General features: G+C 37.3%; 1 protein-coding gene across 2 annotated transcripts in view; it reads left to right on the top strand.

The window, feature by feature from the left end:
• Positions 1–27587, top strand: part of CNTN6 (contactin 6) — a 353237-nt gene that overhangs the window by 163991 nt on the left and 161659 nt on the right. For both annotated transcript variants that reach the window (XM_053600445.1, XM_053600444.1), the window contains exon 5: positions 27488–27583. In XM_053600445.1, the coding sequence (XP_053456420.1) occupies positions 27488–27583 (96 nt within the window). The remainder of the gene's footprint in view (positions 1–27487; positions 27584–27587) is intronic.

Raw genomic sequence — 27587 nt, 5'->3', positions numbered from 1 at the left:
TGTGAGCATAATTAATTTGTCTCTGAAACCTAAGGGAAGTTTCTCCTGTGAGTTCTCATCAAGAATAGAATAGATGATTTAGGGAATAACAGTCCCTTCACAAACATGCTCATGGTATGAGATTTTCCTATGGTGGCTTCTTATATCATATCTCAAAAATAAGGCTACTATTTATTAGGTACTTATGCTTTTTGCATAATGTTTGTTAGAGGACTTCCCACACTATGTGCTCAGTGAAGCCCTGTAGCCAGCGTCACGATCTGGGAATCTCACTGATTCCTGACTGTCACTGTTACAGCAACACCACCAGGTCCTCTAAAATACAGGAGACAGAAATGAGCTGCTAAATTTGTCAGACTAAAGTGAATCTAATGTTTGCTTTGTTCATATACAGAGGGTGCCAAAAGTAGGTATGCCCATTTTAAGAAAGGAAAAATCTGTATTAAAATTTCAATATTCAGTGTATACCAATAGCAAAAGATGAATACAAGTGAAATTGAGCCTCTCTTGTAATTGCAGCAAACATGACTTGAGTATTACAAATTCAAAGCAGGTTTTTCCTTTCTCAAAATGTGTATACATTGTTTTGCCACCCTCAGTATTACATGGCTTTTCTTGGTAGAAGGCTCACCAACTCCAGAGCTTCTCCTTAGCTATTCAGAAAACAAGGGTAGAATACTTCCTTGAACATTCCTTTGGGTACCTCTATGATTCTGTCTCTTTTCATACTTCCGAGGTGGATGTTTTGGGAAAGTACATGTTCTGGTTCCCAGATCAATATTACTACATTTTTGTTCCTCCTTCTCCATTTTTATAGTGGTGAGGGAATAATGAGAATTTATAGAAACAAAGCACATAAGCATTTCAAGTTTAGTGAAATTGAGCGCATCTGTATGATGTGTGTTTTAGATGTTTTTTTCCTTAAAGTACCAACTGTCAAAAGAGTTCTTTCTAATTAAATGGAATAATCTAGTTGAATCTTCAAAACTACCATGTACAGGATAAGCTACTATTGTAATCCCAATTTTATCGATGAGAAAGATTAAGCTCAGAGAAGTGAAGTAATGTGCCTGCAGATATTAAAAAAGAGGGAAGCCGAGACTGGGTGTCAGGCATTCTGATGTTTTAACCTAAACAATTAGCTGGTGCTTGTCAAATTTTAATGCACACAGAAATGACTTGGGGAGCTCAGTTAATGTAAATTCTAATTCAGTACGTTTAAAGAGGGGCCTAGTATTCTACTTTTTTAGCAAGCTCCCAGATGGCGCTGATGTTCCTGCCTTAAGACAATAGCCTGTGAGTGGGAACAGTCTCAAAATAAGCCTCAGACTAGTGCCTAAAGATAGTCCAATAATAGCATTAACATAGAGATCCACACAAGGTCATATTAGAAGGCAGCTCTGTTAAGATCTATAAAAAAATCCAGGTAAAAAGTGAACAGTAATCTTTATTTCCAAACTCCAAGATGGCCATTCAAAGCATACATTTTAACAGCAGGTATTTTATCAAGCACCTACTATGAGTTCGAAATACAAGTGTAAGCAGAGAGCAAAATAGTCTTTTGTATTTCTGCATCTGCCTAAATATAACTGCAGATTCATTTCTTAAAAGAAAAGCAAATCGATTAGTGCCATTGGAATAAAGAACAAGGAAAAAATCTGCTTGAACATTAACTAAAGCAATAGGTTTTCAAACTGTAATCCCTTGCCAGAAATATTATCCTCCCAGGCAATGTTTCTACTCATGACAGAAAATGCAAATGAGGAAGCTTCTAGATCTATAGACGTGATTTAACAAGTCAATTGCAGGATGTTTTTCCCCCTTTCCCAGAATTGTACAGTTGAGAGAGAGAGATCTACTTTCACATACATATTAATGAGTTGTTTTGCATAAATTAATTCTATTTTTATGAATGGAGATTATATAACACTCCTTTAATTCTTCCTGAAATCCCATCCAAACTAGTGTTCTTCTTACTAGGGCCTATCCCTGGAGCACAAAGGATTTATTTTAATTATTTCATCAGTTTTAAACAAATGTAATCAAATATAAATAACTATGCTGTAGGGCCACGCCCTCTTCCAGCTGCTGCTCAGCTTTCTGGAAGCCTCTGTTTGTTTTGTTTTGTTTTGTTTTTTGTACTGTTCTCAGTCTCCATTTAAAAAGTAATCCTAGTATTCCCATGTAAAAAGTTATGAAATGTAGCTAACTCAAACAATACAATTTATGACATTCTGTTTTGACAAGTCTAGCTGGTGGTGGGCTCTGAATATTGTTATTAATATATGTAATAAATTTAATAGAGGCCAATATATATCCAATGAGCCAAACACTGGTCAAAGCAGTTTCTGAGCTTGCTTAAATTCTCACAGCAAGAGACTGCCAGAGCCAGAAATTTAAATGGGGATCTGACTGACAACAGAAGTCAGTCCCAGGTTTGAAGTTTAATACTAACTGTCCCTCCCCTCAGCTGCATTTTTCCTAGCAGGCATGAAGAAGTTATTTTGGCAAGACACCCATGCACACATAACATAACCAAATGCACGTAACGTACTATGTTGCCCATATCTGCCTCGACATCACCATCTCCGCTTTCATTAGATCTTTACTCCTGCTCCAAGAAGCATCATAATAAGCCAGAATTCTACGTCACCCCCATTACCTGAACCCTCATCTGCTGTAGCTCTGCATATGCACAGAGCTATATCTGAACCCCTTTCCAAACTTCTTCAACTTGTGAAATTCTTCCATGGGCCTTCTAAACCCAAAAATCGGTCATCAGCAAAATCTCAGTGCTCAAACTTTTCTCAAAACTCACTGTGTCTCTGCAATTGAAATTTGGCTTTCATCAGAGGATGTGTCTCCTCTTGCATCTGGCTCAACTGGTTTTCTCTCATACACCTCTTACCACTGGGTCTGTGAGCAGCGACTGTGTTGTCTTTTCTCCTCCCTGAGATTTTCAGATAATCCCTCCCCCCATATCTAATGCCCCAGCCTCTATGATTGTGCCCCAGGACAATCATCACTTCTCTTTGTTGCGACCATGTTCTCCTCATCCAGTATGTTTTGAAGACCTCACTTCCGAGCTCACTTCATTCTCTTCATTAAGACTCTGGTCATATTTCTTGACAATTTCAGTCTTTGGTGCATTTGGTGCTCAGTCGTCATATCCTCCTTTCTCTAGTTCTTGGCTTCTTTCCTTCAATTGCCCTTGTTTATCACCCCAACTTAGCAATAGCAACCCTGCCGAGGCAACTCCTTCAAGACCTTGTCAATGTCAAGAACACCAAGCTTCACCCATGATCTAATTTTCTGCCCTCCTAAGGCTCCCTCATTGCCACTTGACAGTTTTGCTCATTTCCTACAGCCCATGGACTCTAACAATATTTTCACTCCACTGGGTCCTACAAATCAGAATCCGAACATCTCCTCCCATCCTCCTCTGACCACGTCTTGTCATTTCCTCCTTACCTAGACAAAGATGGAAAATGTTTTTTCCAGTCATTCTTGATGCACTTGTTCATTTTCCCCCAAATTTTATTCATCTGATGAAACCTAAATGATGGTGAAATCCAAACAAAAATTTTCATTGAGAGAAAAATCCCACCATATCTGCCTTCACTTCAATTAATGAACACTTACACCAAGCAGGCCAATAATGCTGCCTGAGTTAAGACCTGGGAAGGAAGGCATCAGGAAGTTCCAAGATGTTGTGCTGCTCGGGTCTTTAGTAAGGAAGGGCCTCTGTGTGTAGAGAAGAACACTAGCTAGTATTTTCCTCTTATATATTTCAACTAATTCATCTCACACATATGTCAAACAACATTTCCCTGACCCTTTAATGTCATGTATGTTATAGACTGTGTGATACTCAGGTGTGATTTATGTCTCACTCATTCTTTAGTCACTGGGCCAAGATGGAATTTACCTGTCATTATTGAAGTTTGGATGTTCATGGTCTGGTTTTTTTTGAGACAGAGTCTCACTAGATTGCCCTCGATTGAGTGCTGTGGCATCACAGCTCATGGCAACCTCAAACTCTTGGGCTTACACGAGTCTCTTTCTTCAGCCTCCCAAGTAGCTGGGACCGCAGGTGCCTGCCACAAAGCCTGGCTATTTTTGTTATTATTGTTGCAGTTGTCATTGTTGTTTGGCAGGCCCTGGGCTGGATTCAAAACTGCCAGCCCGGGGCATGTGGCTGGCACCCTGGCTTCTCTGCGCTATAGGCACCGAGCCTCATGGTCTATTTTGCATTTTTTTAAATTCAGGTCTCCTGACTAAGACACTCAATTTAAAACAGAGAAATAAGCTTTAAATGCCAAGTTAAATGTGAAAGTTGAGTAAACTCTTCATAGGACTGGAGGAGACAGATAAATGGTGGGAAGATGGTCTGTGAGAACCTCCAGGCCAGGCCATTCTAAATCCTGTTGGAGTTTGGCTCAGCCCAGGACATAAGTGGTGTTGTCAGGACATTCCCTTAACAAAGATTCCCTGCTAGAAGAAGACAGTGTGTGAATAATACTGGGAAGTCAGAAAGCTCCCACTCTGCATTTTCCTACCTTTGTACTGTTATGATTTTATTTAGAGACAGGTCCAATGTGGATATTCTAATCTAATTAATCTATTTCAAGCAACCTCTTTTATTTTGCCAGCAGGCAAAGCCCTTTCAGAATACCTAATTACTTTTCCAGACTCCCATTTAGTTTCATCAGAGGACTTGTTTATTTCATTAGCGTCAGTCCTTGTAGCCCGTCTCCTTTCCAAGTGCCAACACTGTGATGCGATGATGTCCTTTGCCCTTACATTTTTGAAAGCAAGAAAATGAATGTTTCCATTGGTATTATTCATTCTCTTAACTCAGTAGTATTGTTCTGCAGAAAAATGAGATCTTAATAGACGCTGCAGCAGACTTTCTGTCTTTCCTTTGATATTAATAGTTGTTGGTGTTTATAGACACTATAATTAGTATATGTTGATAAATTGGTGTATGATAGCAGCAGGTTAGGAGGAAAAGTCTTAGTGGGTAATTTTGTCCACTAATTCAAAATAAATTGGTTAAACCATCATTTATATTAGTAATATCATTTTTTAACTGGTTTGACCTATCAAAAATAGTAAACTTCTGCCTGGTCATCTAAGGAATGATTTCAATCTCAGCATTTCTTGCTCTCTTTCTCTCTGCCTCTCTCCCTCTCCCTCCAAAACAAGCATAACTCTGTTACATAAAAAGTAAATTATGTGTACACTCACCAGGTTTATGGGTGTGCACGCATACATATGGGCACATACATATATTTATATAAGTGGTATCTTTCAGGTGACTTTTTTCTCTTTAAACATTTTAAATTATAAAAAAAAATTTCACACCTGTGGTGCATCTTACAGGGGTATTTGCGAAACTTGGTAAATGTAGAATGTAAATGTTTTGGCACAGTAACTGAGATAACGCCGGAAAGGCTATGTTAACCACTGTGATAAAAATGTGTCAAATGGTTTATGAAGTGAGTGTATGATGCCCCATGATCATATCATTGTATACAGTTATGATTTAATAAAAAAAAATAAAAAATAAAAAATTTCCAATATGCAAAAACAGCCAGAAAATATTATAAGCATATTTGACTTTAAATGTATGTTAATGGTTTTGCAATTTTACTTCATGTCTTATTTTCTAAAGATATAAAACTTTCTAACACAGCCCATTTTCACCCATTCCTTCTCTTTCCTTTCCCAAAGGTAACTACTTTCCTGCAACTGGTGGTAATATTTCCAAATATGACTTTGAATTTTTATTATCTTTGTTTAAAGTTTTTATATAAATGGCACCCGAGGATGATTTCTTTTGCAACTGTTTTTCACTCCACATCAGGTTTTTATGATTTAGCCATATTTCTTTTTTTTTTTATTTTTTTATTTTTTTTTGTAGAGACAGAGTTTCACTTTATGGCCCTCGGTAGAGTGCCGTGGCATCACACGGCTCACAGAAACCTCCAACTCCTGGGCTTAGGCGATTCTCTTGCCTCAGCCTCCCGAGTAGCTGGGACTACAGGCGCCCGCCACAACGCCCGGCTATTTTTTGGTTGCAGTTTGGCCGGGGCTGGGTTTGAACCTGCCACCCTCGGTATATGGGGCCGGTGCCCTGCTCACTGAGCCACAGGCGCCGCCCGATTTAGCCATATTTCTACTTGTTAGTTTACTTCTTTCATTTTCACTCTTGTGTAGTTTTTTCATTGGATGAATAAAAGGAAGTTTATTTCATCTCAACACAGGGATGACTTCCTTGTTTTCTCAGGAACAATATATTACAAAGGTATTTCCCTTTGTATATTTATGCATTAATTTTCCTTATTTTTACTGAGCTATTATCATGTGTCAGATACCCTAGGATATGGTGAAGGTACAATAGTTGACAAAACGAATATGTCCTTGGCCCTCATGAGTAGTAGGATCACATAAAAATACAGAACATAAAAAATCTTGTTAAATTGTCTGAGAAGATCCCAGAAGACTAAAATGGAGGAGTTATTTATTGGGGGCTCATAAAAGTAGGACTCAAGATGCATGAAATCTATAATAAATGAAAATTGTGGCTCATCAAGTATTAGGTTTTTTTTTTTTTGAGTTTTTGTATCTAATGCCACAATCACATGGTGAAATAAAGAATGAACAAAACCATCATGCTCTCTAGCAGTACCCCTTTCTTTCTGGTTTCTTTGGGGTTACTGGGTGGTTCTTCTGGTCTTGTCTGGGCTTGCTTATACAGTGGCAGTCAAATAAGTAGCTTTGCTGATTTTGCAGGGCTCACTTACTGTCTTGGTCTGGGTGGAGACAACCAAGCAGGTTCAGCTCTTCTGCACATGGTCTCTCACACTTCATCAGGATAGTCTACGTCTAAGCTCTTACTGTAGTTACTAGGCAGGGATCCGAGAGGAGGGGAACATAAGCCTACATGTGGCTGCTTGAAATTTATGCTCAGAACTAGCCTGCTGCCACTTCTGTTGCAATTTGTTTGCAAGGATGGATGAGACTAAGGAATGATGAAATAGACTGTATCTCTGATGAACATTCTGTGAAGTCACTTTGCAAAGGCGAACATAGGATAAAGGTAGAGGTGGGAAATTGTGGCTAATGTCCAATCAGTTCCCCATGATGGTAGGAGAAATGGAGTTTCCCTCATTCCAATACAGGAGGAAACAACATATATAAAGACTTCAAAGTTGGAAGGAGCTAAGACTTTAAAAAACCTAGATGAAGAGGTCATTGTAGAGCTTACTGAGAAAAACACAGAAAGATGTCAGAGACTGTCAGAGGCCAGATCATGCTGGATTTATGGCTTACCTTTAAGATTTTGAATTATATTCTAAGAACAGTAGGGCCCCATACAATTTTAAGGAATAAGTTATATGATCTTGGTCTTAATGGATTACATTATTAAATTTCACTTACTGTGTGATTTAATAGATTATATGATCTAATTTTAATTGAAGTTCTTTGTCTGACATGAGTGATAAAGCCTTAAAGGCTGTTATTTTGTGGGTGGGGTAATCCTAGCACTTGGGAGACCAAGGCAGGTGGATTGCCTGAGCTCACAGGTTCGAGACCAGCCCGAGCCAGAGTGAGACCTCGTCTCTAAAAATAGCTAGGCGTTGTGGCAGGCACCTGTAAGTCCCAGCTTCTTGGGAGGCTGAGGCAAAAGAATCACTCAAGCCCAGGAGTTTGAGGTTGCTGCAAGCTATGATGCCACAGCACTCTACTGAGGGTGACAAAGTAAGACTCTGTCTCCAAAAAAAAAGGCTGTTGCTTTATAAGTAGTGAAATAGTGTGGGAGATTATTATTTATTTAGATGTTTGTTGATGGAAAGTTAGGTGAGAGGATGAGAGGTAGCAGAGGACACTGTCAAAGTGGAGATATTGTTGAGAAATGTTGAATGTTAAATCAGTAACATCTGCTGGCTGGATAGGGTGTGGGTTTTGAGGGAGAGGATATTATCAGAGATGATCAAATGGATAGTTGATATTAATCATTTACTTTGATGAGGAAAACTTGAAGAACTACTTTGAGAAAAGAACTCATAATTTCAGAGAAATCAAGAAGTTGGTCATAAGGTCTGGATTGCAGAAGGAAGAGATGAGGCACAAAAATTAGCTCAGTGTAATCTAATTGGGGTATCAATTAGGGTATCAGGAAATATAGATAGATAAGTTCATGTTTGTTTATGTAAATGGCTACATATTACCTGATTATATGACTTACATTATTTTAAATAATTGGCTGTTATTGGGCCTTGTTAGACTTTACTAAACTGTGATATTATGAGTATCTATTATATATTCATTTACTCATTTGACCAATTATGCACTTAAAGTAGATATTGAGAGGTTGAATTACTGGAGAAAATAGGTGATACATTTTAAATGTGAATGTGTCTTGATTAACAACCTTTGTTAAGACCAAATTATATTAATTCTTGCAACAGCATCACTTCAGAGCTATTGCTATCATCCCTCTCAATATTATATACACTCTACTAGTTACTCTTAGCAATCTGATGACAAATTATTATCATTGTCATTTGGATTTATTTGGTTATTAATAAAATCAAACTTTTCTCACATCTTACTGGCAATTTAAAATTCCTCTTACAAATTTACTTTGTATGGTCTTTGCCTAGTTTTCTGTTGAAAGGTTCAGATTAATTTTCAAAAATTATGTAATTTAAATATGTCAATATTTTTCTATTATAAATTATGAGAAATGTTCTCAATACCTAGTTTAACTTTGCTTAGTAGTATTCTTATCATGCTGCAATTTTAGCATGTAAAGTGATTATTTTATAATTCAATGTATCTCTCATTTTCTTTATAATTCTTGTTTAGTGACACATATAGAAACATTTTTCTTAAGCTCATAATTATAAAACATTTTTTGTTTCATGCTCTTGAAATTCATTTATTACATGTAGTCGTTTGATTTGCCTAAGAATTTAGTTTTGTAATCAGCCTGAAGGGAACAGCTAACTTAGCTCTCCATTCTCACCCTGTGGTGATCCCCTTACTCCATGTACTAAGTTGTCCACTGTTGACAGAGCACATTTTCCCTTTAAAGCAGAAGTAATTCTTTACAGTAGAGGCAGGACAATGTGGTCGTTAGAGTGAAGTCTTCCAGTATGCTCAGTAAATTCTCCTCCTCTCTTCCCCTCTTGGCAGGTTAAAACAGTAGCTGGTCAAAGTGAGCTGTTTTACAAAGCCCAAAGCTAACCCACAGGGTGTTATGTCATCTCTAGATGAAGACCATTTATCAGGCAAAAACAAACTTTGAAGACGGCAGCACTGTCTAGATACCAGTTTCTAGAGCTTTATTCTTCCTGTGAATAGGTCAGACACAAAGGTTTCAAAGGCAGCGTTAAGACCAAATGCAGCATCTAAGCTAGAGCAAGTGAAGAAGGACTTGCCTTTGAATTCATTCCATCAATTTCATTCTAACCTTATTTATTTGGCAGTATGTTTGTCCTCCTCTGCATTTCCTATATCAGCTTTATCACAAATCAGCCCCCTGCAAGTCGTATTGGAAAAGCAATATGTGTGATTGAGATATTGTTAACAACAAAGCCAGTTCTGGCCCCAGAGCTGTTAGATTCTGATTGATAAAACTTAATATTTTGAAGGGAGGAAAAAACCCACAACTATTATTCCAAGTCTTTTATTTGTAGCATGGGTGAAGTTCCTTTTATCTCCTCTACTTTCATTGTCGCAGTAAGACCAAGATTCCAATAAATTATTGAATGCAATATCCAGATGTCTGGATGATTTTTTGGTGCTGCTGCTACTTCATAGTAGGAGAGAGAAAAGATAGTTGAAGTTTTGCAGAAAGTGTAAAAGCTTAGTAATAAAGTAAGATTTCATTGAACAGAAACTAATGAAATCACTCAATTTATTTCCCTTTCACTGTTCTAATACTGGTAAATCTTGCTTCATATAAGTCACAGAGCTGGCGAGTGCAGTGGCTTGGCTCTGGTGGAGCGTGGTTATGTGTGCAAGGATGGAGGAGTATTCATAAATACCTTTCATAAAAGAGTAGAAGGTGAAGCCGCTTAGTCTTTCAAAGAAGGTTCATTTGTGTCTGGAGATCATGACTATTAAAAGTCAACTTTCTGAATTTCTTCTCCCAGGCAACCTTGCTAATAGCACCGAGCTCCCTGGGGACCTATATCTCCAATCTCTCTTGACACTCTTAGATTCAGATTTTATCTTTTCTAAAAAAATTTTTTAAAGTATTACATATGTTCCAGCTTATTATTCACACCCTACTAGATTATTCTTACTATTTAAATTTGATTGTTTAAATTTCCATTTGGAGAAAATTAAGCACAAATTTACTTGCAGGGGAAACACAATGAAGATTAAGTACAAAAGAGGTAAAGTCAGCATGAAATGATGAAAACAGATAGGAATCAGGAGTTATACCGGGTGATTGACAAAACTGGCACCAGAACTGGCCTTATTGTTAGCAATATCTAAATCAGACATATTGCTTTTCCAATATAACTTGTATGACTTTGGGCAAGTTACATTCTGAACTCTAATTGTCTCATTCACAACACTAGAAAAACACTAAGTCTGTATCTACACAAGAATTTAATGGAGATCTAAGATCTACACTAAGATCAAGGATCTATTAAATTAGCAAGTGTAGAAATACAGACTATATCCATATATAATAATCATATATGCCATATAATATATACTTATATTATTATTATGATACACACATATATACATAAATACACATATAAAAAAGTATATGTCAAAAGTCACCTTTTCTTTAGAATAATAAATTCTGTGTTTAAATGATCTAAGCTAAAACTGCTTTGAATTTGAACTAAATTTTTTAAAAAAATTTTAACAGATTCCGAGGCATAACAAGTTGTTGAGGGTCATCTAGACCATTCCTCTGTCTCTAGGCAGAGATATCCCTAAGCCAATGCAGATGAGATCCTGTCTATTTCTTTTAGAGAAGCAATTTAGTGAAAGTGCTTATAAACCATTTGCTGATAGAAAGGGAACCACTTGAATACAAATTGATTCTCTGATTGCAAGTGACTTTGTGATGACAACCAAGAGAACTTTGCAAAAACACAGAATAGTGTAAACAATTGTTCTGTGTCTGGGAGTCAGTTGCCTTGTGTACCCGAGGTTTCCAGATGGGGGTTCATACAAAAAACATTCAGAGGCTCCACCAGCACTTAGTATGCACCACAGCACCTCTTAGTATCCAGAGGTGAGTCTTAAATATTTCATACCGTTAACTGTGTTTTCCCAAAGATGGATTCGGGGCAGATGTTTGATGTTTGGGTTGCTGAATACCATAGTGAGTTTCTTTGCCTATCTTTGACATTTTCATAGTGGTAACCATAACAACATCATTCCTCTTACCATTGGTGTTTTAGGTACATAATTCTCTGAGAGTGAAACAAAAATTGATGTGTTTTCATAATATCTTGTATTCTCTGATTTATGAAGAAATAATTAAGCAACGTGCTGGTTCAAATTTAATGCAAAGCTTCAGAGAACTCCATGTGTTTAAAACATGGGAAAAATATTTAGAGAAACTTTAATTTTTCAAAGGAGGCTGATAAATGGTCTGCTACGTTCATTGCTGTATTTTTAGTTTCCAGCACAGAGCTTGGTACATGATAACTGCTTAATAAATTTGGCAGGTAAATCTCTGTAGCACACTCTTTACTCCTTGCCTGGCTTCCTTTGAAAACAGATCTCAAGGCAATGATGTAGTACATTGAGGCAGTAATTTCCATAGTGAAAGGGTTGGGCAATAGACAGGAAACCCCAAACCCAAGAAGAATGAGATAACGAATGGGTTATCACAGTGGGTGACTGTGGCTCAGTCAGCACAGCTGAGGCCTTCCTAAACCTGTTGACCATGCCTCACAATCACCTCACTATCAGGCTAGGAAACTTGGATTATTTAATCACCAACCCCTGTAGCTCATTGGTGGAGGGTCACTCTTGAGGATATCGAATGCCTAGAAATCCAGCCTGCTCTACATAGACAACTAAGCACCTATGAAATAAAAAAATTGTCAGACCTTTCTCACACACAGTGACCCAAGTACTAGAAAGAGAAAGTCCTGAAATGTAACTATGCCCCAAAGTAACAGGTGACTTCCAAGTGGGCTGAGCAGGTATGGGATATGGGTATCCTATGGTGCCTGCTATCATCACACTTTAACAGAACGATAACAATTTTTTTTTTCCTAAAATGATAGGGATAGTATGAGAAAATTAGGAAACTGACTTGATATTTACATTTATTACATAGATTTAATTTAAAACGTCACAGTTACTTTTTTTTTTTTTTTTTTAAGGCAAGAGGATATATAAAAGTTCAAAGATGGCAGTTCAGGAATTTTACATTTTTTTCATATACTTGGCCTTAGTATTTCCATGGGTAAATAGGTTATTTTTTGTTGTAGTTTAATTACTAAATCTGTGATTGGACTTTACTTATTCTATCCTTAAAATAAATTAAATACCTGAGACAATTGAAAAGTGGTCTCCTTGATTGATTATTATACTGAAGATAGGGATCACAGTTTCTGCCTGACTTATAAAAGAGCAGGCCTTGGTTGTCAAATAGACAACCTATTCTCTGCAGTTATGGATTTCTGGCATTGAACTTCTCAAAAATCTGAGCTAAAAGACATAGAGAACTTAATGGGAGGCTCTGGAGCTGATAAGTTTATGGAGTGGTGTGGCTGGAATGGGTCAAAGCAATATGGAGGATGAGATTTTATGGGTGTACAAATATAAGGAAAAACAAGGAGACTGATCTGCAAAGAAGAGAATTGAGCAGATACCCTGTTCAAGAAAAGCAGACATAACAGAGACTGATGCCCATGGAAAAAGGAAGAGAGAGATGGAAGGAGAGAATTAGCAGGTGATCTGTTCCCAAAAGCACCTCTTGTACTTTGTCAACGGAATAGATTTCATTGATCATTTTTAATTACCCCCCTCCGCCCCCAGTTTGCATTACTTGAAGTGAATTTCTGTTTTTGGCATGTAGAAACCTGGCTCAAACAATGAACTCACAATAATTATTGTAGCAGAAATCTAAATGAACTAGAAAATCAACCAGTTGGTCATTTAGGCCTTTTGGCATTGTGTTAAAGATTATAAGTCATACTCCTTGGGATTTGAATCTTAGCTTCATCAATTAATTACCAATCCAGTGACCTTTGGGCAAGTATTTTGAAAATTTTTGTGTTTTAGCATTTTAGATGTAAAATATATTTAATAATAGCAAATGTTAATTATTACGCATACTTATGTAGTATCCACATGTAATATGAATTTTATGAAAGTTATACATAAATATAAACAAATCCAATGAGGTAATAGTTATAAAAAACTGAACAAACCCATAATATATAAATAAATGTAAAAGTTCACTCTACATATAAAAATGAACTGGAAATCTTTGTTAACAGTTTTAACTTACACATGGTCATTTGATACATAGTCTTTTAAACAGGTAGCTTATATCATCTTATTTAAATCTCATAGTACTCCAATAATAAAATTATTTTAAACACATTTATACATTCATCCATCCATTCCTTTTTAGAGCAAATGTTTCTTAAGTGCCCTTTAGGTATTAGACACTGAGCGTATTCAGGAAAGTTGAACGAAATGAAAAGTAACCTTTTCAATGTCTCACAGCTTATAAATCCAAGCACTTGATTCAAACCCATAGGTAGCATTTATTTGATTCCAATGCCCACTATTCTTTTCTTTGTTTTAATGTCAAATAAAAAGGTTTTGCAACTGTTCACAAGCTTGTCTCTTTTCCTTGGACCATGGTCTTTTATAATCTAATTTTGGAAGTGACAAGCAGTAATTTGATCACTTTCTGTTGGTTGTATGGATCAAAGCTGGCGCAATAGGGTGGGAGTGGCTACATGAAGATGTGGATATCAGCAACATGTTCAAGGTCATTTTGAAGTGTGGTTACTATACCATTTTTTCAGGGTATACCTAAGCCTCTTCTCTGTGAAAATTTCAACTAAACAAATCTGGTTTTATCCTCTCTTGAATTCCTAAAGAAAATACTGTTTTCTATGTAAAGAGTAGTTGGCAGGCACTCACTTCTTTAGAGTTATAATTATTTGCTAATTCATTATACATATATTTGTTAGATACCTGCTTTGCTGTGAGCACTGAGCTAGTCACTAGGGGAAATCCAGATCCCTGTTCCCGTCAAGTTTATAGGCTACTTAGAAAAATAAAAACAAAACAAATTGATAATTATTTCTCAAAGTGAATAGACCCTATGGAGGTGGGGATGATGTGTAGCTGGTTCTTTAGGGTGTTTTGGCCAGGGGAGGCTTTGCTAAGAGGTACCACATAAGCTCAGAGTGAAATGTCCAAAAGAATCTAGCCACACCAGGACCTGCAGTTAAGTTTTCAAGTAGAATAAACAAGACCAAGAATCAAAAGAAGGAACAAACTCAATATGTTCTGAGAAACAGGAAAAGAAAATGGCAGTTGTATCTGGAGTTTTCAGTAAAAATGGCAAAAGTCTGTGTTAACAGGAGTGTATCATACAGGGCTTTAAATAACTTAGCAAAACATTTAAAGTCATCTTTATGCCACTGAATTCATTAATCATGGATTATAATCATTAATCAAATATTTATTGAGTAGTTACAGTCTGCCAGCACTGTTCACTGTATTATCTACTGGTAATGCAAAGATAAACCCATATTCATATTATCGAAAGTCATATAGACAGGCAAGCAATGGTCATCAAGTAGGGGGTCCTTTAAAAATAATCTTATGAATATAAGAATTAATGAACAAACTCTACATTTAAAATATCATCATAGTCACCTTTGGTGCAACGAAAGTAACTGACCTTTGTTTAAACTTAGTCCCTGTCTATGAGGAACAGACATGTAAAGGGAAGACGACAGTTGATCAAGGTCAATTTTGACCATAACCTGTAACCTATCGCTTAGATAAACTTCATTTGTATTTTTTACATTGTTTTTAAATTTTAGTTCGAATTGACCAATAATAATTGTATATATTTATGGGTATAGTGTGGTATTTTGTCATATATTTAGGAATAATTAAATCACCTCATATGCTTGTCATGGTTTTTGCAGTGAAAATCTTTAAAATCTACTTTGTTAGCAATTTTAAAGCATACAATGTATTGTTACATATTATAGTCACTTCTCTGTACATTAGATCACTAAAGTTTTTTCCACCAGTCTAACTGAAACTTTGTACCCTTTGATCACTGCCTCCCATTTTTCCACACACCCTTCTTCCCCAGTCTCTGTTAACTACCATGCTACTCTACTTCTATAACTTTGACTTTTTTAGATTCCACATATGAATGACATCATGTGATATTAGTCTTTCTGTGCCTGGCTTATTTCATTTGTGTTCTGGGTTCATTTATATTACCGCAAATGATAGAATTTCCTTCTTTGTAAATGCTGAGTAGTGTTCCATTGTGTATACGTACCACATTTCCTTTATCCACTCTTCTGATTACGGGCACCTATGTTGCTTCCATATCCTAGCTATTAATGAATAATATATAAGGAATAATGCAAGTAACATGGGAATGTAGATATCTTGCAATTAACATGGGAATGTGGATATCATCTCTCTGGCAAACTGATTTCAATTTCTTTGGATCAATACCCAGAAGTAGGATTTCTGGATTATATGGGTAATTTCTACTTTTAGTCTTCCCCACTGGCACTCCCAGACTCTTACAATCTACTTAAAACCTACTCACTTTTCTCCAGGGCAATCAGTGTTGAGATTCCTGCCCAGTGAGCTGTCATTGTCAGGATCAGTTCTCACTCCATCTTTGGCTATGGCTGAAGTCCAATTCTCTGCTCTGGTCTTACAGGTGTTTTCCGTCCTCCTCTATTCTGGTTTTCATCTAAGAGTATAACACTTTTCATTATTCTTCACCCCAACAACACACTCAATAAAATAAAAACACATTGATATAGACTTTTTATTTATATCAAAACATTTGTGGAAAGTACCAGTGAGTATTGGCACAGAATACTGAGAGAGCCCCTCAGCATTCTGCATGTTGACTTTCCTTTTGTTTCTATTTTCTACTCTACCGAATTCCTTCTCATGGATAGGCCACTCTGGTTCTGTTGAAGACACTAATTTCTTGAGATCTGATGTGCTCTATCTCCTGGAGCTCAAATGGCCCATTTTCCAAAACCAGATTTTCCCATTTGAAATAGCTACACAGCACTGTTGTGGTTTTTTAAATGCCCATCTATATTTGCATGATTCTTATTTTTTTCCCCAATCAATTGCTTTGATTTTTAATAAGCAAATTTATTCGAAAGGACATATTTATTACCATTGTATTTAGAACACCAGTGTCATTTATCAAAAATAGAAGACATTTAAAAGCAATGTATAATTACAAAAATTTGAAGTCATTTGTTTCTATAAAACATAAGTGCACCGTCCATACAACTAGTGATACCTATTTGACACAGGAGTAATATCTCTTTTGCTTACCTTTCAAAGGAAAAAAAAAAGGTAGATGTGAAAGTACTTTGAAAAAGAAAAGGATTTCCTTTAAAATAATGTGTCCTTCTTCCCCACAAATGACAAGATAGGCAAAGGTCTTTATCACTGAACCTAATTCTTGTCAGTGCTAAGCTGGAGATGCAAAGATCAAGGCTGTGACTCCAAAGACCTTGCTTAGAGTAAAACAATTCAATGGAAAATGAAAATATTTAGTAACCACCCTGAAGTCACTATCCCTCATTCCAGTTTTGTAAGTTCTTGCAAGTTGAAGCCAATAGGATAAAAAATTCTAGTAAACTCAGAGCTTCTGTCTGTGGGAGGTCTTTAAACATATGCTCTGGCTCCACACTCCTCTACACAGGATCAGTAACACACTTAGAGGTTCTTCCCTCTTACCCCCCAAATTCTACCTTTTACGTTTCACATAGGCTCCAAATTTTGAAATCTAACTCTCTGATGAAACCATCACAATAAATAAAAGGGCTTATTATGGGCTTGAGAAGAACCACAGGGAGTGTAACAGTTCACACACATTAACCTCTCTAATCAAGGAGCCTCTAGCTGCACTCCATGGAAATAACTCTCCTTCAGTCTACTGAGAGTCACGAAAGTGGACCCGGAAGGATCTATGAATGTGATTGCTCCTGGAAGAGCACAGATTCACTTAATTTGCCACCAAAATCAAGACCTGCATCTCCCTTTGCAGATGACCTGTTGTAGGAGGTTAATTACTTGTGAGATTCTCCCCAGATTCCCTCAGATCTCTGGGAGACTGGTGGCCAGCCTGGCCTTTTTTAAATTATTGCATACAAAAACTCCAGAACAAGGATAGAATGAACTTCCCCAAGTGATGAGGCAGGGTGTCCTCACCCACTTTGCAATGCTCTTTTCCCTTCTTTTTGCTCTACGTATCCCCCTACCCCTCCAGGGACCAGACAGAGTGGTGCCCTAAACTGCTGAAAATATTTCTGGACTCAGAGCTGGGTAGAAGTTCACATCTGCCTCCCTTTTAGCTTTGTGGCCTTGGACAAATTGCTTAACCTTTCTGAGCATGGGTGCGTTCATTCATAAAATGGAAGTTACAGGATATCTACGTCTCATTTTGTCAATAGCATTCCAGGAACTGAGAAGGGTCTCAGTTTATAAGAGTTTCCCCTCCCTTGTATTGGGAAGCCTCCTCCTTTAACTGCAACCCTCCATTGCTCATATTTCTTGCCTTCAAATTGTAACTTGAATCTCAAAAACACCCACTGTCCTTTGGATTAGTCACTTTGGTGTCCACAGCAGGAATGGGATCTACATGTTTCCTCTGGTATTCAGGGCTTTCTCTGTGCAGGAAGCTCAAATACTCATTCTGGAGAAAAAAAAAACCACCCGCCTTGATGCAGCTGATTACTCCTCTTCCCAAGTGCTTTGATGCATCCTGTGGGTTACTCACCTCAGGATCTGGCCTTTTCTGCATTGCTCCCCTTTTTGCACTTGAAACGTATTTCTATCACTCATGAATCCCAAGAAGCACAAATAGGCGCTAAGGAATCTCTTTGGAGATAATCAATCAAAAAGGTTATAGAACAAAGGATGGGAAAATGAACAGTTGCAAAAAGGCAAGGCCCAACTCTGTGGAGAAACAGGGCAGCCTAGGATTTTCTTGGCTACTCAAACACCAAGCCAAGAGGTGGCTGCTACCTCCAGCTGAGCTATGTCGCTTTCTGACAGTGAGGTTCAATGGCCCTTAACCTAACAACTTGTGTTAAGTTGGTGACACATTCTTTGTAATAAAATACAGCATGAAGTGGCAGTGCTTGGGAATAAAATTCACCTACTTTTGACTTTAGGCCTTTTTCTTTTTTCATTTATTCATGAACTTTTGGGTTGGCCAGTGACTAGGCAGAGACCCAAGTCCTAAACTCTGTCTCCAAGAAAATATGTCTGGTTACATCACCAGACATTAAGATGAAGTGTAGATAAAAAACCCATTTAAAATTGTAAAACATCCTAACGTGGAGATGTGCAGTTAATATCATCAACAGAGTAATGAAAATCCCTCACATCCATTACTGTGCACTTAACACCTGCTGAGCACTTTAAATACATCATCATTCCTTTTAGGCCAATACTATTGTTAGCTTATTTTAAAAGTGTAGAAAACTGAGATAGAAAAAGACTAATTAATCTGCCCCAAATCACTAGCTAGTACATGGCCAAATAAGCATTTGACCACACACAGTCTCACCCTAAACCTTCGTTCTTTTTTTTTTTTTTTTAACACAGGGATTGGGTTTTCTTTTGTCTTATTAAATCATAGCTGTGTACATTAGTGCAATCAAGGAGCACAATGTGCTGGATTCATATACAATCTGAAATATTTTCATCAAACTGTTTAATATAGCCTTCATGGAATTTTCTTAGTTATTGTATGTAGACATTTATATTCTGCATTTAGTAAGTTTCGCCTGTACCCATTCTAAGATGCACTATAGGTATGGCCCCACCCATTGCCCTCCCCTCCCTTGGCCCTTTCCCCACATTCTTGTGCTATAGTTGGGTTATAGCCTTCATATGAAAGCTATAAATTAGCTTCATAGTAGGGCTGAGTACATTGGATACTTTTCTTCCATTCTTGAGATACTTTGCTAAGAAGAATATGTTCCAGCTCCATCCATGTAAGCATGAAAGAGGTAAAGTCTCCATCTTTCTTTAAGGCTGCAGAGTATTTCATGGTATATATGTACCACAATTTGTTAGTCCATTCGTGGGTTGCTGGGCACTTGGGCTTCTTCCATGACTTAGCAGTTATGAATTGGGCTGCAATAAACATTCTGGTACAGATGTCTTTTAAACCTATGTTCTTGATTGCTTTGTTCTATCTCTAAATCTTTTAAAGAATTCATTAATTATTTAATCTATTTTGAATGCTACTTGTTTTCCATCTTTTCCTTTTAGAGACACCAATGAATTTCGCCAAAAGTTACTAGTTATGTAATCTGGCATCTCAATCTATGTTATCAAAGTTGTTACATCACTCCATCATTCCCTTCTGTTTCACTCTCATCCAGTCTTAACTATAGAAATATGCAAACTTAACAAGGAGCAGGTTTGAAGACAGCCCACGTCTAGCACTTGTATTTTTATTTTTTGTCATAATTGTCACTGTTCTTACCACCATTTGTCAGGCAAATGAGTCCATTATGGAAAATCAAATCCAGTCTGACATATACATTTTAATAGCCCAATTAGATATTTCATAACTGTTTACTGGTGTAACTTATGACATACTCATTTCTTTGAAAACCTGGATGCTGGGCTGATAGAAAAGGATGTATTATCCCCCAGAAATGGTTTTTAGTGAATTCGCTAGTACCAAGAAACCAAGAGAAAACTGTCTACTTACTTATGACTGTTTATAAAAATTCTTTTACACCCTAAAAGAGGAGGAATTTTAACTTGGATCGTAAATGGATTTGGCACTGGAAAAAGAAAAAAAAACTGTTAAAATACCTTCTCACTTCCTACTTGGATGTTAGCATTCCAAATTTACGTCCAGTATCAAGATTTAGCTATTGTCTTTTTTACAGCATTTGACAACAGCATTGTGCTGTGTTAGGTTATGTCATGTCGTGTTGCTGAGTGATGGCAGGAAACACAACAATAGCGTGAACACCATCCCTGAGTATGCAGCGTCCAGAAAATGATGGCGGAGAATGAAACTGGTTTAAGTAAAGCCCGGGAAAATTAATCACTACAACCCCCAAACGAAACCACTCACAAAAAAAGCAAATAGAAACATGAACAATTTTGATCTTGCTCATGAGTGAGCCTCTTCAAAGGAGAGAAGTTCAGAGAGAGATGAACTCAGAATAACCTTAGTATAAGGTCTTGAGATTCTCAAAGAGTATTTTAATTCTGACACTTACATATATTATAACTGGGAGTTCTCTGAGACTTTTGCAGAACTAGGGATTTTTTTCTTAGTGTCTTTTGCCATTTCCCTTTTGCTGGGCAGGGTATCGGCATTGCTTTGCCCAGTGAAATGTTTTTGCTGTAGGCCAAAACATAGTGCGTACCTCCAACATGGGAGCTGCATCGTGAAGGTGAACAAGGGCTCCCAAACTTGTTTACTTCAGGATGAGCATTTAATGCTGAAACTTCAAAACTTTAATGCTCCCTGATTGTCAAAGCAGGGAAACAGAATTTGGTTGGTGGAAAGCAGAGAGCGGGGTAAAATAAATCTTGCGAGTTTAAAATCAGATGTAATGTCCTTGAAGGGACAAATAATTGAAATTCCCTTTGAGGTGTGAAAATGAGCCCTGTCTCCAGTCTGGGGTAAGATTAGAGGGTCCTGTCTTGTGGGAGCTCTACACAGAAGGCAGGAAGTTTGGTGGTTAGGCAGATGCACCTCTAGAGCCCTAGTATTTGGGGTGAAATTTTATTTCCTTTACTTACAACCTGTGTGAACTCAAGACAGGTCAAATCATTTCTGAGTGTGCTAGTAGGAGCCGGAGGACGTTGATCTTCTTTGCAGAGAAGAGTAGGAGGATTTTCGTTTCCCACTGCTCCTGAAAGAGAGGAATAGAGAGAGGGGTGGGGAGGTTGTAGAAGAGGGAACGAGAGCAGACACAAGCAACCGAGACGAGAGGCCTGGAGAACTGCTGGTGTAATGTTTGATTCTAAGGTGTCTGAGCTGAGTCTCACCACAGCAATAAGACTGACACATGTTCAAAATACTTTAATGGGGACGTGTCAGATGTGTGTGTGTGAGAGGTAACGTGCCTCTTAGGCAGGTCAAAATAAGGAGTTGGGTTCCATATTCCCATGAAGATACAGGGGAGACAGGAGGGTGCAGATGAACTAAGAAACACACAGAGAGGAAGGAAGAAGGATTCTGAGGAGTTAGGACATCACAAAAGGAGCTATTTCTAAAAGCTACAAATTTGGGGGCAGAGGAAGCAGGCTCCCCTCCCCGAGCGCTCCGCACAACTCCTTGGAAAGGCATCGAGCTTTTGTACATTTATTTATTTATTTGAGCATGGAGTATTAGTTTATGCCAATTTTATAAATTTTAAGTGACACGGAGACCCCAGTTAATATCTGGAAGGCAAAACAACATGGTGTTTGAGTATGAGCTGTGGAACGAAACCTCCTCCCCCTCCCGCCCCCCAGCAAATCCTGTCATGACATGTAGAAACGGAGTGGGTTTGGGTCAGTGATCACTCATCTAAAAACCTTAATTTCTTCCTTTGCTGAATGAACATGACCATGGCACCTACGTTACAAAGTGATTTTGAGTGTTCAGTGAGAATACTTAATCAGAGCACCCGGCACATGGTAGCTATTTTTGATATAAAGAAAAAGAAAGAAGATTTGAAACATTAAAATGAAATAGTTCGTATATAGTAAGTGGAAAGAGAAACAATTAACATCATTATTCAGGTTTTTAACTGAATACTGAGAATACTAGGTCTGTTTTGAAGCATGCAAATTTTTGTGGGAAATATTTTTCCTATCTCCAACTTTTGAGATGTGGTTTTCTTGGGCCTGGTCAATAGACCCTGGGTACCCAAAGCCTTCCTCCAAGCTTGCAAGACTTGGCAAACCACTGGTCCCCTTCTGTGTCAGGGGCTGGCACTGCCAAGCGCCTCTTCTGATTGTGATCCTCAGGCCTTGGCAGCAAAGGCACAGTTTTCTTGCTTTAATTAGGCTGAGATTCATTCCTACATGTGGCAGCTGCAAAGATGTATTCTCTTTACAATTAAATGTTGCAATACTTAGCATTGCCCAGACTTAATTTTAAGTACATTTTGGGGGCCTTGTCCCTCCTCTGCACCTTGTTTTCTCCAGGAGAGAGCATATGGCCCAGTAATTCTTTAAAGCTCATTTTATGGGCCATTCTCAGGCACTTCCTACTGGCCTTTGGAACAGAGCCTTGTTTGTGACTGCACTTTTGCTTCTGCTTCTGCCAAATGCTTCCTCCAAAACCAGCAATAAAACCACAGGACCCAATAAGCCGTGGTCATCAGAATGGCTTAATGAGAGCAACCTCAACAATTGGGGTCTTTAACAGCAACCAGCACAGCAGGACTGTGCCTGTACACAAGGACAGCCTGGGCAGGTCACCTTTGCGGTTTATGGGAACATCTCCAAACATTATAGAATTTGAGATCATTTCAGGGAGCGATCTCAAACGAAGCTATTTTCCCTTAAGCAAAAATGGATAGGACCAAAATAGAAACTGGTGGTTCTCTCTGGCCTCTCCTTGCAGAAGAATATATCTAGAATTCTTAAAGCTCTCGCAGAGCAAAGAAAATTCTCATTGGATGCTCCTGTGGCCACTTAAGTCAGTGGACCTTGCCTCAGAAAATTATCTGAATTAAATCACATTTCCAGATAGCAGGAAAGTATTTGAAATACAGAATGGATATGTACAATAGAGCCCACTCAAAGCAAAGGAGAGATGGCACCTTGTTTAAACAAGGCAAAATTACATCCTATTTATGATCTACGTGCCATTAAACAGTTTTAAAATCTGAATTATTAATTAAAACCTGTGAGCTAGTAACATTTTGGAATGACTGTTTGGATCACTAACAGGACCTGTGTAATTTTTGAGAGGAGTTGATTTCCTTTCATGTTATGTCAGCTAATAGAAACCCCATTGTAATCATAAAACGCATGGATAAATTATGTCACAAGCGGATGCTACTTAAGTGGAAGTGAACATAGAATACATTAAAGTATCAGCAGTCTTACCAACTTTGCGTGATAATGACTTCTGATTAACACTGAAAACATGATTGATGTCGCTGCCTGCGTGGAGCACTGACAACGTGACGTTGAAAGAATTCAATCTGAAGCTTGTTAATTTCATAGAATCATTCGATTTCTCATTCCTCCTTTGTGACAGTGTTTATATTTGTGACTATTAAAGCGTAATCACAATTTAAGGGGACTGGCCAAAAATAATAGTAAGAAAGAAAACCCTGAAAATTACTACCTATTGTTACTACTAAAAATAGAAACAATGATCTCAATATATTTATTTTTGGTTTTAAAATACAGTTTGTTAGGCTGATTTTTATTAAGGAGTCACATGTAAAGTGATGCAAACCCAAATCACAAAGGGCTCCTAGGCAAGGCAATAGTTCATATCAACGGTGCCGACATATGTAGGGTATTGAATTTTTCTCTGGCCAAAAAAGAAAAGGAGCAAATCTGACTGAAAATCCTCTAAGCAAGACACACCTGGCATGCCAGGTTTTAAATTAGTATAAACCTAAAGACTGCTGGTCAAGGGCAGGTGGTTAAAGGGAAAAGTGGGTTGTTCGAGTTACGCAGCATCTTGGCCAAATGCTTATGTTATTACAAGTAGAGAATGTGTATGAGTTGCTAAATTTACATATCAGATCTAGGGCACTGATGTTACTAAAGTTTTTTACTTCACATGGAAAAACAACGTGTACAGAAAGAACACATATTTGGCAACGTATGGGATTAGGAGAGGGAAACTGTTAATGCTTTAAGAAGCATCATCTACCCACAAAAAATTGTGCTGGAACTAGAATGTGCTACTTAATTTGTATTTGTAGATTAGCATACCTGAACTTTGTATCAATCAAAGGAAAATATAATTGTTTGCTCTAATCCATTGGTTCTTAACCTGTGGGTCGTGACCCACAGGAACTGTATTAAAGGGCCACGGCATTAGGAAGGTTGAGAACCACTGCAATCACTTGTAATTATGACTATTGAGCCCTTACTTGAGTCAGGATACACTAAATTCATCGCTTCATTGAATCCCTATGATCCCCCCTAAGTTGGATATTTACTGCATCTTCTACCTTCCTAAATGACTTACCCATCAGTGTCATTGAGAAATTTAAAACCACCACCCCAAACTTTCTCATTTCCCCAGCAAGAAGCCTGCAGTATGTCTTATATCAGAGTACCTACAAAGGCCAGTCTTTACACATGGGCTCTGTTTCCTGTCTTTCAGAACTCGCAAACTTTTTAATCAAGGCCCTGAACCATCTTCTTTGTCTTTACTTGATCATTTATGGCAGTATAATACCTTCACTTCCCAAATCCTTTTGTGTTCTTCCTAAACTCACCCCCTCTTCATAACCAACCCCAAGGAGGTTATGCTCCCTGTGCTCCCCACCCTTTCCTACTGTCTGCTGTCTACTCTTCAATTCATATTAGCTGCTTCCCCATCTCCACGGAATTGCTAGGATCACATACGAACAATAATATTTTTTGTACACATCTTATTCCACCTCTAGTTGCTATTTTCAGAATCTCCTCTCCTCTCTCTCATCTCTGTGGTTCTCGACTTTTAAGTACGGTGTATTTTCAGGGTTACATACTAGATAACTCTTTACCAAACTGTTCAAGTCAAAATTTTAGAGTCATCCCATGGGGATTAAATCTACTCCTATGACTGACTTTCAGTACTGTCTATCAACTGATAAATCTCATTTTCATAAATTTGAGTTCTGAGCTCATCTATTTCATGGTCTTTATTAAATTACCATTTGGGTAGGTCATGAATAATGCAAATTAAAGATATCCAAAACGGAATTCTTAAATTCCTATAAAAGACACCATTTTTTCTAATTACATCACAGTAAGGCTGTTAATAGAAAACTAAAAATTAATTACATGTACAACACATAATCTATAGAACACTTTAAAAGATAAAGAGAGACGTAAGCAAAGATTTATTCTCCACTCCCACATCCTTCATTCGTTCTTCTAAGATAACCAGTGTGAATATCAAAAATAATCCATTATGTAACTTTCTTCATGCCAATTTAACAAGAAAGTCATGTTTAGTTTTTTACCTTTTTGTCTTCTGTAACAAGATAATGCCATAGCAATATTTAGCTACTTTTCCTTAACAGTATGAAATTAAGAACTTTCTGAGTCAATCCATTTAGATTTAATGTATTCTGTCTAATCATTGATGGAATGACATTCAATAAATGTTCTAGATATTATTCAGTGATTTGCACTGATACATTATTAGGTTATTTCCAAGTATTTTTTTTTGTATTTTTAACATAATATAAACATATTATAATAGATAATCATGTTTTGCTTACCACTGTAGTCTCATTGAAATCTATTCCAGCAAGTATACACCGCAGCACTGTCTTCTTCTTAATGACATAAAACTTCCCTACATTTTCCATAGCTATAGTGTGTCCCAAATGTCATGGGGGAAAATATAGGGAAAATGGAAATTTGTAACTAAATATACAGTGTACCTCTATTTACAAAATATTCATCAAAAAATTACAAAATATTTACAAAATATTCTCTACATATTGGCCACTGCTTTGTAAAATTTTGTAATGAATATTTTGTAAATGATGGTACATTTATCTACAATTTCCCATTTTCTCTGTTTGGTAACTTTAGGGGTGACCTTTGAGATACTCTGTAGAATTTTAGAGCTACTTTTTCTTTCTGGAAAGAATGCCTTCCCTGTTCCACCACTGAATGGCTGTCTCTTTTTCATCCATCAGGTCTGCACTTTATTCTTTTACTTCACAGGGCATCTTAGTTGGGGTAACAAGTTAAATTGTTACAATAAATACGCCAAAATGAATGCCTCAAACAAGATATATCTTGTTTACTTATATCTAATAAGATAATCTAGAGCTGTTGTTCTAGATCAGCTGTGGTTCTGTTCCATGTAGTCACATAAATACCCAGGTTACTAATGGATTTTGTGTGTTCAAGAAGTGGCTTTTGAGCTCTCCCATATCATTTGAAACGTAGGAGAAGCTAGGGGTGGGTGGATGAAGAACATCAAAGTCCATGGAAATTTCTTTTCACACATAGTAAATAGGTGAAAGTTTCACTCATCATTTCTGCTTGCTATATATAGCTGCAAAGGAGTCTGGCAATGTGCCCTCCAGCTGGACAAGTAAATTTGATCTGTAAGTTTACTACTATGAAGGAAGGGAGAATAAATTTTGCTAGGTAATTAGCGGTGTCTGCCTCAGAACACTTATCACCATTTGTAAGTTACAGATTTTTTTGTTTTATTAACTAGTCTTCTGGTCCTCCTCTGGGATAGTAAGCATAATAATGATAAGATGACATACCTGTGTTATTTATAAATTCATCTCATACCATTCGGTAGGTGCTTGATTCATTGATTGACTAAATGAAAAGATTTTACAGGTGAAGAAGCTGAGGTTCAGAGAAGTTAAACAATTTAGCCATTCCTGAAGGCTGGTTGATCATTATCCAGGAAGGCTGAAAAATTGAGACCTCAGATGGATGGCTCTTCCAATTCTGAATATCCATGATTCTTCAAAATAGGGAATCACATCATTCCATATAAGATCATGAACTGGTTTTGATCAGGAAACAGGAAAGAGGAAATAGGAAATAGATTTTCTGTCTCATTGTTTCTGTCACATGGAACTCTTTGTCTCACATTATAACATCCTAAATTATCATAAATTCCAACCACACATTACAATGACAACTATTACTCTGAGATCCTAGAAAACTATGACAAACTTTCTATGTACTTTTTTATAATCATACCTTTCCTGGACAGGAAAAGTAAATATGTGGTGGATTAAAAGATTTCCTGATGAGCTGCCAACTATCTGGAAGAATAATAGCAAACATTAGTGAGTAATGTTAACAAATGCCTTTATCACATGTTTGCTTAATTATATGAATAAAGAAGACAAAAAGAAACACTCAATTCTGAGAGAGAAAAATCCACGCAGCTAAACTGATGGAATTCTCTGGTCAGCCAACATGAGTATCATCCTTAATAATAAAAATACGCTTAACATTCTTGTTTAAAATACTTCCTCTGCTAAGTAACTAATTTTACACCTTCTTTTATTTGTTTTCCAAGATATTGATGACTTTGAAACCAAAACACGAAGCACGGTGTCTGTTCGAGAAGGTCAAGGTGTGGTGCTTCTCTGTGGCCCACCACCACATTTTGGAGGTAG

This window comes from Nycticebus coucang, chromosome 8 (genome assembly GCF_027406575.1).
Source record: "Nycticebus coucang isolate mNycCou1 chromosome 8, mNycCou1.pri, whole genome shotgun sequence".
Taxonomy (NCBI): domain Eukaryota; kingdom Metazoa; phylum Chordata; class Mammalia; order Primates; family Lorisidae; genus Nycticebus; species Nycticebus coucang.
This window is presented reverse-complemented; position numbering and strand designations above follow the sequence as displayed.